The 18,933-nt window shown below is 37.6% G+C and overlaps 1 protein-coding gene and 1 long non-coding RNA gene across 3 annotated transcripts in view; one reads left to right on the plus strand and one right to left on the minus strand.

The window, feature by feature from the left end:
* The window catches only part of UNC13C (unc-13 homolog C), a 165,152-nt gene that overhangs the window by 142,180 nt on the left and 4,039 nt on the right, over positions 1–18,933 (plus strand). For both annotated transcript variants that reach the window (XM_050978636.1, XM_050978637.1), the window contains 5 exons: positions 2,138–2,287; positions 3,556–3,679; positions 5,827–5,883; positions 6,933–7,013; positions 10,515–10,662. In XM_050978636.1, the coding sequence (XP_050834593.1) occupies positions 2,138–2,287; positions 3,556–3,679; positions 5,827–5,883; positions 6,933–7,013; positions 10,515–10,662 (560 nt within the window). The remainder of the gene's footprint in view (positions 1–2,137; positions 2,288–3,555; positions 3,680–5,826; positions 5,884–6,932; positions 7,014–10,514; positions 10,663–18,933) is intronic.
* LOC127060011 (uncharacterized) lies at positions 13,894–15,002 on the minus strand. Its single transcript, XR_007778460.1, has 3 exons — positions 14,893–15,002; positions 14,224–14,273; positions 13,894–14,012 (listed from the first exon to the last, which is right to left on the minus strand). It is a non-coding gene; the product is annotated as an uncharacterized LOC127060011 (long non-coding RNA).

An 18,933-nucleotide genomic window follows, 5' to 3' on the forward strand; every position in this document is an offset into this window, starting at 1 on the left:
TTCATTGATGAAGTCTGGGTGGTTATTTGGATGTCCTGAGGAATGGCTTGCTTCTGCCCTGATGGAGTGGTGTGAATTTGTGTGTGTATGTGTTTAGACTCTGAAACAGCAACCTCGCTGTAAAGACAACTGAACATCATCTGTGGGCATGAACATGTTACAGAGGTGAGGCTGATGGCTTTTGTTCTGCATTTTGGGAAGCAAAGTCACTGGGGTTTCTTGCCTGATCCTATGTTAAACTTTCCTCTCTGACCATGTTTATGTTACTTCTTGAGACTGACAGCTTTTTCCAAGTGGCCTGCTTCAACCAGGGATGTCTGCCTGTATTTAGCCTGCTTCAAGTGGTCATTGTAGATGGCCTTCTTGGGTCATTTGCTTGCCTGTGGCTCTTCAAAAATTGTCTACTGAGCTTTACTCTCAAAACCTTTCATTGATCAGAGTGCACACTGCAGTCCTGAATGTGTATGGTGCTGTGCCAGCAGTGCTTGTGGTATAAGAAGTAGCAAGTTACTTTTGTTTCAAATTAGGAAGAAATCTAAGAAAGAGGGATTAGTACTGTAGTGGTGCTCATTAAGAGAAGTCTCTTGTTGCTTATTTAATCCATTGATGTCTGGGTGGACAGTTTGCTTTTTCTGTGTGCTTAGTTTGCTGTATTGTCTTGCTGTACTTTTGCTCCCAGGCTCTGCTTCTCGGATCATTGACAGTGCATGAATATTATTTCTTTCCAGGGCTTCTTTCTGAATGAGCCAACTGCGTTTGTGCAACAGCAAACCCAGAACAGCTCAGTGTAGGATATGCTCCAGATAGCTAGAACATTCCTCATGGGTCAGTTTACTGCTTGGGTCTGTGAGGTTAACAGTGTTGGAAAGATGTCTAATGTCAAGAATGGCAATGCATTATTTTGGCTTTTGTTAGAGGGACTGGTCCCAAGAATTTCCATGAGCAGTTTCTCTAGCTGCCTCATGTTGATTTTATCTAGGGCTTTAAAGTGTGTAGGTAAGTGTACTTCCAAGTGCATTTGGAAAAGTTTCTGATTTTTCCAGTGATTTCACATGGAGGTTTGTGTTCTCTTTTTACAATTAGCCATGTCACTGAACAACCAATTGTTTCTTTTCCCTCACAGTAAATTCTCTTCCACTTTCCTCAAATTAATCTTTGCCATTTATCTTTTCAGCTTAACAGGCCCCATATATTTTGGCCTCTGCTTTGCATTTCTGTTCATAAACTAATCCTAAACCATTTTGATCCATCACAAATCAACCCATAAACCAAATTACTGAGTGTGCAGAGACTCTTCCTGCCTCTGAGCTGGTGACTGATTAAGTGCTGTTCTGCTTTGTGTCAATATGTTGTCCAAAGATTATCACATCAATAGCACTTTAAGACTGTCAGACACTCAACCAAATCACTTAGGAAACAGAGCAGTTTTCAGAAAAGCTGAGCAGATACAAACTGGAGGAGGAAGGAAGTGTTCACAGTCACCTTGAAGTGAAAAAGATTCCTCCCAGGAGATAGCGTCTGAGTGCTTCAAAGCAAGGGAGTTTTTTGCAAAAGGATATTTTAAACAGTCTAAGTGTTTTAATGCTGTGTAGTTGCAAAGTAACAATCCTTCTGAAGGCACTGACTGTGTAAAAACTGGAGAAAGTCAAATTGAGCCAAATAGGGCAGAATCAGTAGGAGTTTTTGATTTTACCTCAAAAAGAATATCAAAGCTTGGTTGCTATTAACCATCAAGAGAAAAATTATTTATCATCACCTGTTTGCATCATCCTTTCACACCAAAACCAAAATCTTGAGAAGTTGTTCCTAGCTGGCAGTTAATCACATCTAATCTATAGATTGTGATACATCTATTGCTTTCAGAAAATAAATATTTGGCACACCTACAAGGCTATGAAAATTGTGGCAAAATTGAAGCAAGGCAGGGAAAAGATCAAAACATGGCATGAATTATTTATATGAGCTATGATCCTCAATAGGACTTATTTCCAGATGGTAACACCAAAGTATCTTCAATTTTGAACATTGCATCATTGTAGAAAATACTCAAGTCTGGTTGAGGAACCTGATGCAAAATCATCATTATTGTTTTCTGTCCCAGAATTCTTTCATTCTCCTTTTTTTTCTCATCCTGTAGTTTTCAATTTGTTATTGAAGATTGTGTGAGACAAATGAGCAATGAACTGAATCAAATGAGAGGAAATGGGAATGCAGCAGCCAATAAGAACAGTGCAGCCATTGATGCTGAGATTGTGCTTCGGCCTCTCATGGATTCCCTGGACACAACGTGAGTGTGGCAGACTGGACTCTGTGCCAGGCTGGGAACTGGATGCAGCAGTCAGGCACACTTGGTTTACTCTGAAGCACTGCTGATACCTGGAAGCACTCTGTAGTATTTTTAATATTTCTAGTATTCAGTGTGTGCAGAATGCCATGCCTAACCTGTTTACTTACACTGAGCAATTTTTACATAAGCTCCAGGCTTGTCTTTCCATGTCTTGTCTTGTTTTGAGTCATTGAAAATGAGACAGTGCACAGTCTCTCCTCCAAAGGCTGTGTTATGAAGACTGTGCTGAAAAAAAAGAACAAAGTAATTCCTACACTGAAATTGTCTGGCATTTGTTCTAGGCTTGTACCCAATGTCCCACTGCTTATTGATATGCACTTCTGTGTCACCAAAAACCAGGTCACCATCTAAACAGCAGCTTGATTTTTTTTTCATTTGGTAAAATGCTAAGTTTTGAGAGGATCCTGCAAACTCATTCTGGCTTCTGTAAGTCAGCGTAACTTATGCTATCATCATTCATGAGTGACATATTCTGAAAGGCCATGTGCAGCACAGGCATATCTGTAAGCACATTGGTGTCCTTGGTGCTTGTCAACCACCAGTGGCTTTTTGATGGAAGTGGCTGTGAGGACAAGCAGCCTGGCACTGACCCTGTACTCAAGGTCTCCAGTCACAAGTTACACACCTTTGGTTCCTTAGGCAGGTTTTCCCCAGACAGAAATTTTCAAAGTGAAGATGGAAAAAGTGCTTCAAAAATTTAATTTTACTGTAAGTAATAGATAGCAAGATGCTCAGACATGTCAGTATATAGAAATAAATGCTTCCAAACAGTAGCTGCAAATTTGCATTAGCTGTCAGCAACCAGTTCTACATCCCAGTAGAAATACAAAACAAGAGAGACAGTTGCTCTTGATTTTTAAGACATAAACAAATTATATACTAAAACTTTAATTTAGGGGCGTGGGAGTGCTAAATTGTATCATCCATCAAACTCTTAACTCATCGTGATTTTGCATTTTCAATAAATATGCATCAGTGATATACTAAGCATTAAATTAGATAGCAGAGATTTATATAAGTTTGTAATCTGCAAATCTTTTTTGCCAAAAATATTTATTGATAACATAGCAAAATAATTTAGCTACTAAGAAATTTTTATTACTAGAGAAAAGATAAACCTTAATGGCTATTAATCTGAGCATGATAGAACACCTCTGAAGCCATAGTGCTGGTTTTGGTGACTGTTTTGTGGTTCTGTTTTATTCCAGTCTCAGTGTCGCTGCAAAAATCTGTGAGAAGACAGTTCTGAAACGGGTTTTGAAAGAGCTCTGGAAGTTAGTCTTAAACAAAATAGAAAAACAAATTGTGCTTCCACCACTGACAGACCAAACCGTAAGTGTTCCAGAGCAATTCTCAGCTGATACAAAGGATAATAATAATAATATCATTAATGTAATAATGTGCCTGAGCAGGTGTTGCCAAGGGGTCTGACACTATCCTGTTCTGTACCCTGACCATGGGGAGTAACACCTGCACTGCAGGCAGAGTTGCTCTCCAGTGTCTCAGAGTCGTGCAGCCAGCTTGCTCTTAGCTGGTGAGGAAGACTTCACTCCTTTATTTACTGCCTCATCCAAATCAGAGCAGTTTTTATGAATGCAGGCATGTGAAAGAATGCAGTCATGTGCTCTCATACAAGGGGTGTCATTTAAATGAAGAGTGTTCCTTGCCCTTCCTAGTCACACCAGAAATTCAATCACTTCCATTTTTGTAGGTTTGAGAAAGCCAGGGATGCCCCATCCCATCCTCCAGCCCTGCCTGCTGTGCCATTCCTCATCTTGAGGCAGCACTTAATTAACATCAGGAAGCTTCAGCCAAATATAGCACTAAAGGTTTGGGGGATTTTAATAGCAGCCTGACAGGAGGTCCTCTTTGGGCAGAGCTGCATTTCCAGCCTGCTGAGAAGAGGGAAGGGAGCTGTCCTTACAGAAAGTGGTGCTGCACAGGAGCCTCTTGTGGGCCATGGCCTGATGTGAACCCTGGTGGCTGAGCCAAAGGCAACAGTGAAATCCTCCTGTCAAAGGATCACAAAAGAGAGCCTGGCTTGGAGGCCTTTTCATAATTGCCTTTTTTTTTTTTTTTTTTTTTTTAAGGATTGGGATAACATAAGTGTTAATTCTTCTTTTATTCAATCTGTTTAAAATAAATTGACCATCTTATGACAAGCTAATTGTGGTGTTGCCACAGAGTGCCTTTGGCAATTTCACTGCTGCACATCCTGTGGTACCACTTCAAAGCTGTTGGTCAGGGTCCATAGGTTAAAGGTATATCATTAAATCTTATAATATGTTGAAGATGTATAAATTAATATTGCTGGACAGGCAGGGAAAGCTTCAATAGAAAATGTATAAATGGTGCAGAGATAAAAATGAAATTACCTGAGCTATTAAAAATTCTAGAGTAGAGCTGATCGTGGCCAGGATACTGTGAGACATTTTCTAGACCTGAATATTTCTTTCTGTTTGAGATTGAGAGGCACAGGCACAGGCATTCAGAAACAGGGTTTATTTTCCCCCCCCCACACACACATATATATATATATAAAATAAATATATATATGTATATAAAATATATACACACACACACACACAGATATTTATCTTACTATTCTCGCTACTAAAAATAATGAAGATTTAAACTGTAGTTCTATATTACATTTTCTTCAATTGAAGCATATAGGAAGTAAAATTATTTCTGTAAAATGAAACTCTTTGGAACAGAAAGTCTAATGAAAAATTAGTCCAGTGTAAGTTGGATGAACCTTTTTTTTATGAGATGCACGTAATCAGAACTATGTCTTCCTGAGCTGCCATGCAACTGCACTGGTAGTTGTGTTGCTTAGAGTAATTGTGATAAAGGATGTGAGCATAGAATTACAGTAGGATTCTGTTTGTCTGAGACAAATGTGTAGGCATTGGCCTTTGGTATCGTGCCAGGATTTGGCAATTATAAAATACTGCTTTAACTTCATAACATTTCAATATCTTTTCTTTAAAAAAAGGGGTCTGGCTCACAGTACACCATTGTGCTGTGCTTTACTCAGCTGAGGATTCCCCCTACACAGGCTTTTGCATGCTCCTCAGGGCTGCTCACTTCCCAGCATGATTGTTCATGTTAGCACAGCACCTGAGAGCTGCAGTTAGGGACAAACATCTCACTGACACACTGAGAACAATCACAGCCTTAGCTTTCAGTATTAAACGCAAAATGAGACAGCAGAAAGGAGAACACAAAACCACTCTCAGCAGAAAGTGCAATATTTGTATCAGCTTTAGAATACTGGAGGGAATCTTGCTGCAGGCATTCAAGCACTTGGCCTTATCAACTGAATGAAAATGTGTCTCCTGTGCAACTGAAACTTTTATTTAGCTTTGCAAAATGATGACTTTGGCCAGTGTCCTAGCAGAAGATAGGATTGTGTTGACATAAAAAGCAAACATGCTGTCGTGAGTCTGTTTCCTTAATTTTCAATGTGATTACAGGGGCCCCAGATGATATTCAGTGCAGCCAAAGATCTTGGACAACTGTCAAAACTCAAGGTAATGGAGCCAGATGAAGCTGTGACTGGCTTGCACCAACAAAAAAAAGGAGGAAATATTAATGACTGTGAGGCCAAACCTCATGCTCCTTCTTGTTCTTATGTAGTATAATAAGATTGGATATGACAGTAACTACTCAGAGGTGAATAATTATTGTACAGTTTCATCAAAACCAAGTTATGAATAGAAGACTCTTTGCATATATGGTAAGTGATCACTACATGGGTCAAGAAGCCATTCCTATATTGCACAATGCCTTACGAGCATTGCACATCAGAAAAAAAAAAAAAAAAAGGGCACCTTTGCTTCTGTAACTGGTTCTGGAAAAGCCCTTAGGTGAGAAAATCAGCAATGTTCTTTCTGTGGACTATTGTGGACTGTTTATGTACTCCTCTGCAGTAAAGTCTTCAGCACTTCAGTGCTGGAGTCTACTTGATGGACAGCAGAGATGTTTGATAGTGATGTCAGTTGTTTCCCAGTCAATTCTGCAATTAGGATTTCAGATTTGTACAGAAATGTGGTATCTGGGGCCTCCATGAATGATTTTTCAGTTTGCTAGAGAAGCTAAAATATTGCCTAAGGAAATCACTGGCTGCTTATTTAGACAAAGATTTAACAGCAGTGTAGTCACTCTATGTCTAACATGTTCTAATAGAAACCCCTCTTTTTTTTAAACATAGGGCATTGACAAACATCTGTTAAACTGTCAGGTTTATTATTAAAATTAATTACTTCTATACCATCTAACATAATTTTTTCAAGTTAAATTTTAACCTTTCCCCTATCCCCCAAAACAGAGAAATAATGCATCCTAGGAAAAAAAGTAATGCTCAGTATTAACCAGTGAATCTGGTTCTCTAGAGTCTATGATTTTAGGAAACAACACAATTGCTCTAGGTTATAATTTGTTGTGAAAGGGCTCTGAATTAATCCCTGTTAATCATAGTCCTTGGGGGCCATTTGGTGAATGGTTGTTTGTTTTGTAAAGAACAGATATTCACAATATTGTCTCTCTCTAAAACCAACTGCACTCTTGTGTTGCTTGGCAGGACCACGTGATCCGCGAGGAAGCCAAGAGCCTGACCCTGCGGCAGTGTGCGATAATGGACGTGGCCCTCGTCACCATCAAGGTACAGCTTGGGGTCTTTCCTGCCCTGTGCTGGAAGGCCCAACAATCCCTGATTGGGTTTTAGATAAGAGACTGGAGACTTTCATACAGTCTTCATGGAGTTGGTTTCTGAAGTGAAAAGAAGTCATTAGGAATATTTATTATATTATTAATTGACATATTATTTAATTTGCTTATCAGTCTTTTTCACATTGGCCTGGATCATTAGTTGGTGTAAATAACTTAAAAGCAATCAGTTTCTAGAATAACAGCACATTTTCCTGTCTGCTGGGAAGAGAGCACATCAGGAAGGTAAGAAGGCAGCTACTGAAGTATAAAATTGAAGATTTAAGTACGAGGAAATATTTATGATCAAGTGTTTTGCAATAAAACAGTCTCCGAGGCAAGCAAAAAGTAACAGAGAGAGCTCCCAATTGCCATTTTTTGTATTTGTAGTGGAATTGGCATTTCTTTCAGAAATAAATATAATTGGGAATCAGTAATGTTGTGGAAGCAAAATGAACAAATTGAAAAATGGAACAAATTGAAGTATGCTCCCAAACTAAGCTGCATGATGTAAAGTATATGAATCTAATCATTTTCTAAACACACAAAGGCTGGGGACAATGTAAACTCTAACCTTGCCTAAATTTCCAGTGCTTAAACTCTTACAGATGGAGAGATAGGTGTTGACCATTTGACTTAAAATGTCTAGATTTGGAGGGAAAAGATTAAGTAGGGAAAATCCCTTCCTTAATTCAGCATCTTTATATCTGTGTGCTAAGTTACAATAGTAATTCATAACATTCATTAACTGAGCTAAAGGAAGCGTCCTGAGAAACCCTTTTCATATTGTAAGGCAATGACTGTGTGCATCATAACTGTCTGCTGTACTTAGAAGCTGATATGGCAAAATCATTTCCAAAATACTTAACAAATAACCTTGATCATGCAGAAATTTGGCTTATACTGGTAGAAAGTTAAAAAAGGCAAACTTTATGAGTTAACTCAAGAAAAAAAAACAGCTAGGTTTATTTAGGAATGTAGTTCGTAAGTTTAATGATCAAAATACAGATTTTTTGGTAATGATTAGTAAATACAGATTATTTAAAAGCAAAAATCATGGCTGCCCAGATAAGAATAGGAGAATGGTAAAAAATGGTGTGTGCTGTGTGTTCAGAAACTGGGTAGCTGATTATGGTAAGGAAGGGTTTCGCAGGAAGGAGTATCTCCACTTACAGTCTTTTTTATTTTTCCTTTCATTTAATTCACTGAGAATCAATCATCATTTAATAGTGGATGGTGTTATTAATCCTTTGACAAATATAAATTAAAGTAATATTTTTTAATCTTGAATATTTACAGCATATCATCAATCTTTGTACTATGTAAAAAGAACCACAGCAACCTATATAACTATTTAATGCTTTTCAGCTTAATTTGCAATTTACAGTTATGAGAAGTGGCTTTCTGGCCTCAGTTAGCTCAGACTGAGTTCTCTGCTACCTCACTATGTCAGCCCAGACTCAGTGTCCATTGATAATACTGTGCCAGTTCTCTGTACACCCAGAGACCCTCTACAAAGAGAAACCAGCACCAAAGGGCTTGTGTGCCATTTGGCAGCTTTGGACTGACCCTGCAGTGGCTCCAGCACTTGACATCTGCCCCTTTCATTTGTCAGTATGACTTTGAAATCTCTTGTGCCACTTACAAACCTACAGGGAGGAGCAAGAGTAGTATGGGAATTATTTTAAGTTTCCCATCTCTGAGGAACAGGGCAATAACAGGTCCAGCTGAATCTTTAAAACCCTGTTTACTCATTATCTTCCTATATTCAGTTCTGTACAGTAATGGTAGCTTCACATGGCTGCTTTGCTTGCAAAACTTACCATTTATGAGAAAAACAAAAAAAAAGTTAAAAACTCAGGAAAACAAGTGTCAGGTGTCTGTTTCTTTATATGACTATTAGCTTTCATGTAGCTTTCAGCTGTGTGCAGCTGCAGCTGCAGGTAACATTTTACTGGGAGAGACAACTTCAAAAAATCCCAGTAATTGTCACAATAGCAGGAAATATTAACAGATTTTAACACTTGCTTATAAATTGATTATGATTCTTAGTGAAATCATGAAATCATGAAAACTCAATTAGGATGAGAGGTTTTTTGGAACATATTGTATGAAATAATTTGCTTGGAAAGGTAAATTCAAAACCCTTTAAACTGACACTAACTGTTCCCATAGTATTAAAACAATATAAAATGTTGCAGCCTGATGACTTCAAATCTCCTGTTTTGCTCCTACAGATATTTTTTGCCCTTTAATGGTCAGTAGACAGCAATACAGAAATGTAAATAATAACTGTCATAACTGAAACATTTATGTTTCATCTCCTGCAGAATCTTGAGAACTGGAAGATGAAATGTGTGCACTAAATGCAAAGGGCATATGTGGACTGTAGGTCTGAGCTGTCCAGATAAGCTGGGATACAGCATTTAGTGGAGATGTGTGTATGTGAACTGGAATGTAGATATTGCATTTATTCCTTTGGCAACACTGCAAAAAGGCAGGGAGAGTAAATTCTGCTCACAGTCCCCAGGACTCCCTGTACAGAGTGGTCCAATATTGCATCTCATCAAGAAGTCATTGTGTTCCTGAAAAACATGGTTTATTTTTACTAATTAACCATTAATGGGAGCTTTATTGATCTTGAGATCTAGAACTGTAATGGAGGTTGCAAAATGCTTTGCTAGGTGTTTGAACAAAATGAAGGTGTGTAGCACATTTATCTTTTCATTGTGGCTAACATGTATTTATTCATCAAACACTGTCCTGTACAAAACTTTACAAAAACTTCTTTGTGGGAGGAAAAAGGGAAGAATCTGTCCCCTAATTTTTCTGAACTCAGCTTTGGGATTGAAAACATAATATAATACATTTATATAGTATAGTTTTCATATATATAGTTTACATAGTCAGCATGGCATGACTAGTTACAAGCATATTTGTTTTTCCAAATCTAGCTGTGCCAGTAGAACCAGGAGTCCTCTTCTCACACTGGTACTCAAAAACTTCACATTGTGGAGTATTCTCTCTGAAATTTTTTACTAAGTTCCCTTTCCCCTTAAAAGTCATATATCCTTTATTTGTGCTTGCAAACCATGCCTTCATTTGAGAGGGGTTTGTGATGTCTTGGGTTTTTTTAGATAAAGAATTAAAACTCATTCCACTCTCTGCGAGCTAAAGAATGCTTCAAATATTTTCCAGTTTTGGCAAATTAATACTTCAGATTATGAGGACCAAAATCAAAATTTTGTCTATTTCTTCTCTTCACGTTTAACTTTTTTACCCTTGGAAAGAAGCTTTGTACTAGAGATCAGGACAGTTCTCTCAAATGCTATAATAAATGTAGACATGCCTGTTGCTACTTCCAAACATTCATTTAAGAATTTTACTTGAAGTTGTATGTCTGTAACTGAGGCCTTTCTTTTCCTCTGTGAACAACCATATTTGGTTTATATTTTAGCAATACTTCCATGCTGGAGGAAGTGGGCTGAAAAAGAATTTCCTGGAGAAGAGCCCAGACCTGCAGTCCCTCAAATACGCTCTCAGCCTTTACACCCAGACTACTGACGCCTTGATAAAGAAATTCATAGCCACACAAACTTCTCAGAGTAAGTGATCAGTAAGGGACACAGAAATGCATCCTATTATATCCTAAATGTTCTAAATTACTGATTGCAGATTACATTCTCTACCCCTTGTGGTAAATTTGCCCACAAATTATCCCTTCTCTAATGCTGTTGTTGGAGCTTACCTGAGGGCAGCTCCTTTAGGGGCTTGTGACTGCACAGGAAGAACAATCCCTGAGCTCTGGGTGCACACTGAGCTCCAAGGTTATTTGTAGGAGCACTGCACACATCATATTCCAAGCTGAATGTTTTCTTCATTCTGAAAACTGAAAATTTTTGCCTAACAGTAATCTTTACTAGATTTCTTCTGAATGTAGTTAGCATTTGTAAAACATGACCTGCCTGCCACCTCATGTCTTTGGGAAAGAATACAATTTACTGATATAATGAATTACCCTGCTCCAGCTCATAAGAATCAGAAGGTTTTAATTGGACAGTAAAGCTGGAAATCAATTGATTTTACTTCTGAAGTACAATATGTTACTCACAGTATAAAAAGCATGAGACATGAGTTTTGCAGCTTGCCCCAAGATTATTTCTGAGGAATGATTACCTAAGCTGTTGCCATATTAAAACTGAGATCTCTCTTAGTAACTCATATATTGCAAATGTGAAAATAGCTATAAAACTCCTATATGTAGGCAGTAGAATCCTTTTTTCCCCCTTTCAAAAAATAAACATTAGCAATATGGATCCAGGCAGAAAATTGTTACTTACTTCTAGGGATATTTTGCATTTCTTTAACACATACCTTCATTGTAGCTTCAGGAGGAAAAAAATAGTGAAGTTGTAGCCACAAGTTATCTGTTACAAATCCTGAGCTACAATATTGAATTTTCTGATTTTCATCATAATTTCAGCCTGAGATCTGTGTTCATTTCTGTACACACATTACCATGCCAATATTTGCACACCAGTATTGTTAGAAATGTAGCCACTGGGAATAAAATTTAAGGAAAAGTGACTCAAAACTTTTCATTATCCTTTAATGCCTCATTTAAAGTAACTAAATCCTCATCTACTATGATTTCCAGCCTCACAGCTGTAACTGTACTATTAGCTTTTAGTTAAAATGACCCTGTCTGCAAATCAGAAATCTTCCCTGGAATACAATTGGATATTTGGCCTATCTTTTTCACACTGCCAATCCATTATCAATAGACATTTGGATATAATTTTAAGCTCAAAGCAATGGAAAAAAGAATTTTGTAAATGTAAAGAAAGTATATGTTGTATAATAACTATGACTGTAGATAGAATTGGATGCTTGGTTTTCCTGCAATAACTACAAGAATCAGACAACAGCCAGGCTTACTTTTACCCACAGGTCAAAATAGTTTCTCACTCACCAGGACTAAGCTGCAGTTATTCTAAGAAACTGAAGAGCAAAAATTTGTCTGATTGGCATGAGAAGGGGGAGTTTACACACAAACAGAAAGCCTAAGGTTGGACGTCATGTTCATGGAGGTCTCTTGCAGCTTCAATAATTCTCTGATTCTGTGATAATGGCTCTGTAAAAGTGTGTTATGCTCCTTGATACTCCCTGTGTTCATGCAGGATCACACTCAGTAGGAATAACCAAATTATCCAATACTGTGATCTGCACTATTTCTAAAGGATGTTTGCTTGAGCCAGAGTTTTGTTTCCCAGCCTTTGTGCCCACACATTCCTACAGATCTTGGCAACATAGAAATTTTCATAAGGTATTAATAATAAAACCATTCCTAACTTTGAAAATGGTGACTCAGGAATTCATAGCTTGTCCTGTGGTGGTTTCACCACACTAAATATTTAAAAGCAGAGTTCCAGTTCCTACTGCCTTTTTCAAATGCATCATGAGACTGCATTGGTATAATCATATGCTCTAAAAGCAAATTATCACACAACAGGAATAATGAAATGAACTTCTGTAATCTTACTCTGATGTTTTTTCTTTTCAAAGCACCACTATAGACTCTCAAGACTTTTCAAAAGAGACGAGTGTTGGAATAAGTAAATTACAATGAGGAGCATATTCTGGCAGTAACTTTTTCAGTAACTGGGTATTTTTATTATTTTATTTTTCTCCATATAATGATTTGTCATGGCTGAAGGTCTTGTGAACACAAATCTGTAACCACACTATGAAAATTAAGGATAAAAGAAAAATGTTGTCTAATAAGTAGAGATACAGACATACAGACACCAGATTAGCTTTATCAGTGACACAGCTTATTAAATACCTGCCTTTCTGCCTGGCACAGGAGGAGGGAGAGGTTTCTCTTCAACTGTTATCCCAAATCTGCCATGCACTTCCAGTGTGTTTGTTTGGAGATTAAATCCTGTGGAAACTCTGATCATTACAGATTTTAACATTGGTATCAATAGGATAGAAAGAGGGATATAATCTCTGACTACACCCCTTTGTATAAACATTTCCAGAAAATTGCTAAGCACTTGTCCTGTTTTATTCCCAACCCACCAACGTGTAAAACATGCAGAGCAGCATTTTCTTTTGCAAATAAATTATCAGTATTGTTTGATGGGAAAACATTTTATAATAACACATCGAATGATTTATAAACTAGTAATGAAATTTAGTTCCACCTCTCTGAACTTCACATTTAATACTACTCAGAAAGGATTCAGCTGATTCTGCAGTGCCTGTTGTAAGCACATTCACCTGGATCAGTTTTCTTCTTCAATCATACACAAGTGCTGGCTCTGCCAAGAACCATTCCATGGAGCAGGTCACTGCTGGAGTCTCTATAAAGGACATGGATTCAGACCTAAAGGATTTTGCAAAACCTGAAGGCAGTTTAGTGAAGAGAACTACATTCCAGAGCCTGAGTGACCAGTATTTAACACACTAGGTGGTCACTGATACCTTTGCAAAGAGCTCATAAAACACAGCCAGATGAGAATTGTGTGCCATCAGTGCACCATTAGCTAGCAGATCACCTGAGGTCCAAATCTCAGATTGATTTTATTTACTCTGGACTTAATTATCACTTTATTTGTGCACTAATAATAATAATAGTAAACATTAGCTCATGCTGTAAAAGGATGGGGTTTTTCCTCTAAATTTAGCTACAGGATAATATTCTTGCATACATTCAGATTATTATATGGATTGCTTCCAAAATCTTTTGTAACTAAACCATTCTTTGTGTGCTTGAGCCAAGCATGAATCAATTGTAAAAAAGCAGCACAGGGCCAAGCCTGACCTGTAAAACCCAGCTCAGCTGCAGGAACTTGGGTGTTCAGTGCTGTAGGGCTGGGACCCCATGGCTGGTTCACAGCTGAAGGCAGGCAGCAGCCAGCCCAGAATTTCAAGGAAAACTCCAAAGCTTCTGCAAAAGACCACATTTTGTACATTGACAAGAGCTCTAGACAAACTGGACAAATATCAGGTCAAACAGGACAAGATAATTTGAACTTGAGCTAAATTCAACCACATTTTCCCAATCAAGACAAAACTCCAAAAGCCAAAGGATAAACTCTCACTGTACTTCAGCTGGCCTATTGCATGAACTTTCCCACTCCAGGGTACACTTCACCTACCCTTAGTCTGTGCTGAGACCAGTACTGGTGAAGCTTCTCTTAAGTCACTCCTGAAAAAAGAAGAGAGAAGCAGTCACCTTTTTAGGTGTACCTTCCCCTTTTAAACTACTTAAAGTATATCAAAATTAAATTGCTATGGTTTAGTTTAGCAAATGCTTTGACTCTTCAGTAATTTCATACACTATAACCAGTGCTGTGACTATTTACACTTGTTTAGCATTAACACTAATAACATTTGAACAAATATTATTTTAATTTTAGTAAACCATATAAAATTACAGTCTCAAATAGAGGTTCCTGAATTAGCTCTCATTTATTGCCACTAATTTCTCCAAAGCAAACACCACTTTTGCATCTAAAATGGTTATTTATTGGACATAAGGAAATATATTTTCTTACAAATTTACAACAGCTTCAGTTCACAAATGTTGTTAGAGAATAATAAATACATAATTGCAGGATTCTGTAGTATATTTTTTATCTTGACTTAAAGTAGTTTATATCACTTAAGCAGAAAAATCCATACTCATCTCACAACACAGAGCTCATACTGCAAACCCTTCCTATGTTTTTACAAGGCTGCAGAAAAAAGGCTTTGCTTCAGCTGGTCTGATTGAGATTTCTTCATTCTTATGCCAGAGAATTAAAAGCTTAAAAGGGAAGATGTACCTGAAAACAAGAAAATATACTCATTCTCATTAGGTAAATATGCTAATCTCTAACAGTAACTTCATCTTTTTCTTGTGAAGTCACCAACACAGGGTTGGAAGTCACACAATCAACAGTGGAGACAAACTATTTTCAATTGCCAAGACAAAATTCAGTTCTGTGTTCCATAGCAACCTGTAATTGTACAAAGCAAAGCAGAACTTCAATATTTCAGAAATAAATAGAATGACATTAAAACAATAATCTGATATTAACTATAGTTTAAGCAAGCAGATAGATGACATCATACTACAGAAAATAAAAATCGCTTAAATTGTTTCGCAGCTCTTATAGGTGAAAAACAAAAGACCTTTTCTTCTTTTGATTGTCAAAACCATTGTATTATTAACTGTCATATTTTGAAAGCTCTACCTGTATTCTAACAGGAAATTTAAGCCCTACAGAGCATTTCCAGTTCTCTCACAACCCATACTTCAGTCAGAATTTAACTCAAGAAATAATCCCTGCTTCATCCACTGTAGTTTCAAATTGAGGTCAGAACCATGTGTTACACAACCTTATTTCATGAAAAAAAAAAAAAAAAAAAAACAAACCACCAAACACCACAACTGCATGACAAGCTGCAGAAACCAGCACACTATTGCAAGCAACAAACAGGAAAGAAAACAAACAAAGAAAAAACTTGCTGAATTACAAGTAATAAAAGTATTCCAGCATATGCTGATAGCAAAGGAAATGCACTCAGAATAGTGGCAGAAAAATAAATATTTTTAAAGTACACATAGTTAAAATCAGACCACCGGTAGAGCAGAAGCTTCTGTCTTTACAAAATATTCACTTAGAAAATTTCTGGTTGTTCCTGAAATGAAACAGTAAAGCACCTAAATTAGAAAAATTTGTGTATCAGTTTTCCCTAGGTCTTCAAGAAAATAAACACAAACTAGAGGTAACCATCAGTTATATGATATCAATTTTTAAAAATAATTTCCCACTAGAAACAGAGCATTCAATACATATAGAAACCCCTTGAGAGGCCTGGGTGTTGTCTGGGAAAAACACTGGACAGAATACATGCATATATATATATATATATATATATAAATAAATATTAAAAATATACAAGCACCCACAGAGGGATAGATGAGGCCAGTTGGGCCCACCCCTCCCAGCTAGAAGCTGGCTCATGCCCAGTTTCTTTGCCACATGGAGAGAGCAGCAGCTGCAGCTCTGGGGGTCCCAGTGAGCTGTGCAATTGCAGCCCTGGCTGTGTGGAGCTTTCCCAGGAGAGATGAAGGGAAAGCCTTGGCTGGGGATTCCATGCCAACACTCACCCCAGGACTTGCTGCTCACACCACAAGAGCCTGCTTTTGTGTTATGTTCTGAGTGCCTCAGATCCCTGCCTGACACTACAATTCCAGTGGGAGGGAGTGTACTTTGACAGTGTGGCTTTGCACAATTGTGGAGAGGCTTACAGAAGCAGCCCAATCTCCTGCCAGCCTTATTATTTACATTTGCTAATCAAGTACAAACCTAAATCTTTTCAATCTTTTTATGGCAGCATGGTTGCTGAAGTCATCCTTCAAGTACTGAACTTGGTTCTCAGAATCCCCCCAAACAATTCATTACCAACCTTTTGTATAGCAGCTCCTAACAGCAAAGCACATGTTGAAGTTAGTGTGGTTATCATGATAAAATCAGTTTTCTCTGCTGTCTTGCTTTTCTCTAACACACATGCAGAAAAGATCATCCAGCTTGCTACATCCATCTCCTAACAATTTAGCTTTAACTCACTCTTTGTGGATTAAATGAAAATATTAGAAAATGCACTCAGGGTTTTCTCCAAATCAGTCTTAGGATCCTGTGAAAAATAACTCTGTGAGTCACCCTGATATTTTCTGTCCTAATAAATTAGCAGCTCAACACCAGACAAATATATGTAATTTATTGGCATCATCAATCAAAAGATGACAGATGCTTGTCTGGATTAAAGTGCTGATTTCATAAATTGTGTAATTCCTAGAGCATTGGAAACTATGAAAGCTTGAGTTATTTGTTCAACTTTTTCATTCTTACGTCCCATTTAGAAAATAAGGTCAAAGCACAGGTCCAGCATTTAAATGAGCAGCTTTACACTAAAAAAGCTCATGAGATCAATGGGAGAGGTTTGGCTTCCACAGGCATCAGTGCCAGGTCAGCTGACCTGGCTCCCAGTGCTCAGCCAGCTTTCTAAATCTTGGGTAATAAAATCATGTCATACATGAGTCTTAGTTTGCAGGTAGTTGTTTTACTTCTGAAGTGGATTTCTAATCCACAGAGAAGTAAAGATCTTGAAACCCTGAACCCTTAAAGGCAGAGTTAAAAAAAAAATAGAGAAACATATGTAAACCTCCACAAATTTTGATACAGTCATAGAAAGCTTCAGAGTCTTGCTTATTGTCTTTAGCTCCTTTGGGGCAAAAATACTGCAAGTCACCACATTCTTAAATGTTATGCTAACTCATTTTCTGTAAATCCCATTTATTTCTGTTGGGCTCCTTTTTCATGCAAACCTAGAAGTTCATTTCCAAAGTTCTCCTCATTTGAGAACTTTTTGCTGCTAAAAGATGAAGCAAGACAAAGGAATCCTTCCACAGAAACATGTTTTTGTGCCCAGTCACAGACTGATTCAGTAGGAGTCTTGTATTTAGCCGGAATATTATCCTAGAAAATACAGCCACAGCTGATGTTTTGTTTTTCCAAAGCACACACGAGTCATTTTTCCGTTTGCATATTTTGCAATTTTCTCAGAGTGCACAAGTTCACATTTTCCAAAGATATCCACTAAGGAACAGAAGGCAATGGAATTTCTCTGGGCACATGTCATGATTATGACTGTCATGACTAAGAAATACATGACTTGGACCTTGGTCCAAAATGTCTGTCTTCTGTCAAAATCATTAGTGTTTTAACAGCTCTCACATGGATGCCATTCCAGGTGCTAAATAAGGAGGGATAAAAGCCTCACTTCTAGGCCTTTCTAGTCCCTGAGGAGCAAGCATCTTTGGCCAGAGGAGATATTTTTATTCTTTACAGTGCATGTGATCCCTTTAAGACCCACCAGTAAGAGGATGCTGTATTTTGAATGATATAAATATACCAACAAATAAAATGTAAAGCAGATATTAGAGAGCAAGCAGTCATAATTAAACATCCATAAGGTTTTCAAACATGAGGCAGAATCATTTATAAGTTTGTTAGCCTTCAAATGGGTTATATTACAGTACTAAAGGAAGAAAAGTGCAATCATCCTCTGCAGTGCATGAAGAGATTTATTGTCAGCTAAATTGGCTTATTAAATGTAGTAGGATAAATGGACCTTTCCATAGTGCAGTCAGAATCACTAATTGCTGCTGTGACTGCACAGGAAGTGGTGGCCAAAAAAGAAAACAAAACAGCAGAACTAGACAGATCAGAGACTTCAAAATGAGGTACCCTAGTTCTTGAATGTCAGCAAGAGATGCTATAAGCAGATACTAAATATCCTGGAATTGTATCTCTAGTTTGTTCAGCAGGTCAGAAAGAGAAAGATGGATGGAGTGATTACTAAAAGAAACCAAGTTTATGTTCTAGACTCCACCAGAAGTTATCTGTGCTCACTGAGATGTTCTGCAAAGGAGGTTTTCTCAGCAATACTGAATGTAGGGTCACTTCAATGTCAACTGCTTTTAGAATAAAACTGCATAGATGTTTTGCACAGATTTCTTTATAACTATATCAAGCAGCACTGTACATAGAAGACTATTCCCATATTTGTCACTGGTGAAGAAATCCAGGAAAGAAAAAGACTATACATGATAACAGAAAAAAACTACTCAAGTTATAATCTAATTTAAGGAGGAAAATCACTTTCCCCATTATTATTACATGACACCCTTCCCTCTTCTCTGTACCCCTTCCCTAATTCCTATATGAACTGCTGGAAAAATCCTAAAGGAATGTTTGCTTCTCCTCTCATATAGAGGGATGAGGAACCAATGGGTAAGGAATTTTTGTATAAATAAG

This window comes from Serinus canaria, chromosome 10 (genome assembly GCF_022539315.1).
Source record: "Serinus canaria isolate serCan28SL12 chromosome 10, serCan2020, whole genome shotgun sequence".
Classification (NCBI taxonomy): domain Eukaryota; kingdom Metazoa; phylum Chordata; class Aves; order Passeriformes; family Fringillidae; genus Serinus; species Serinus canaria.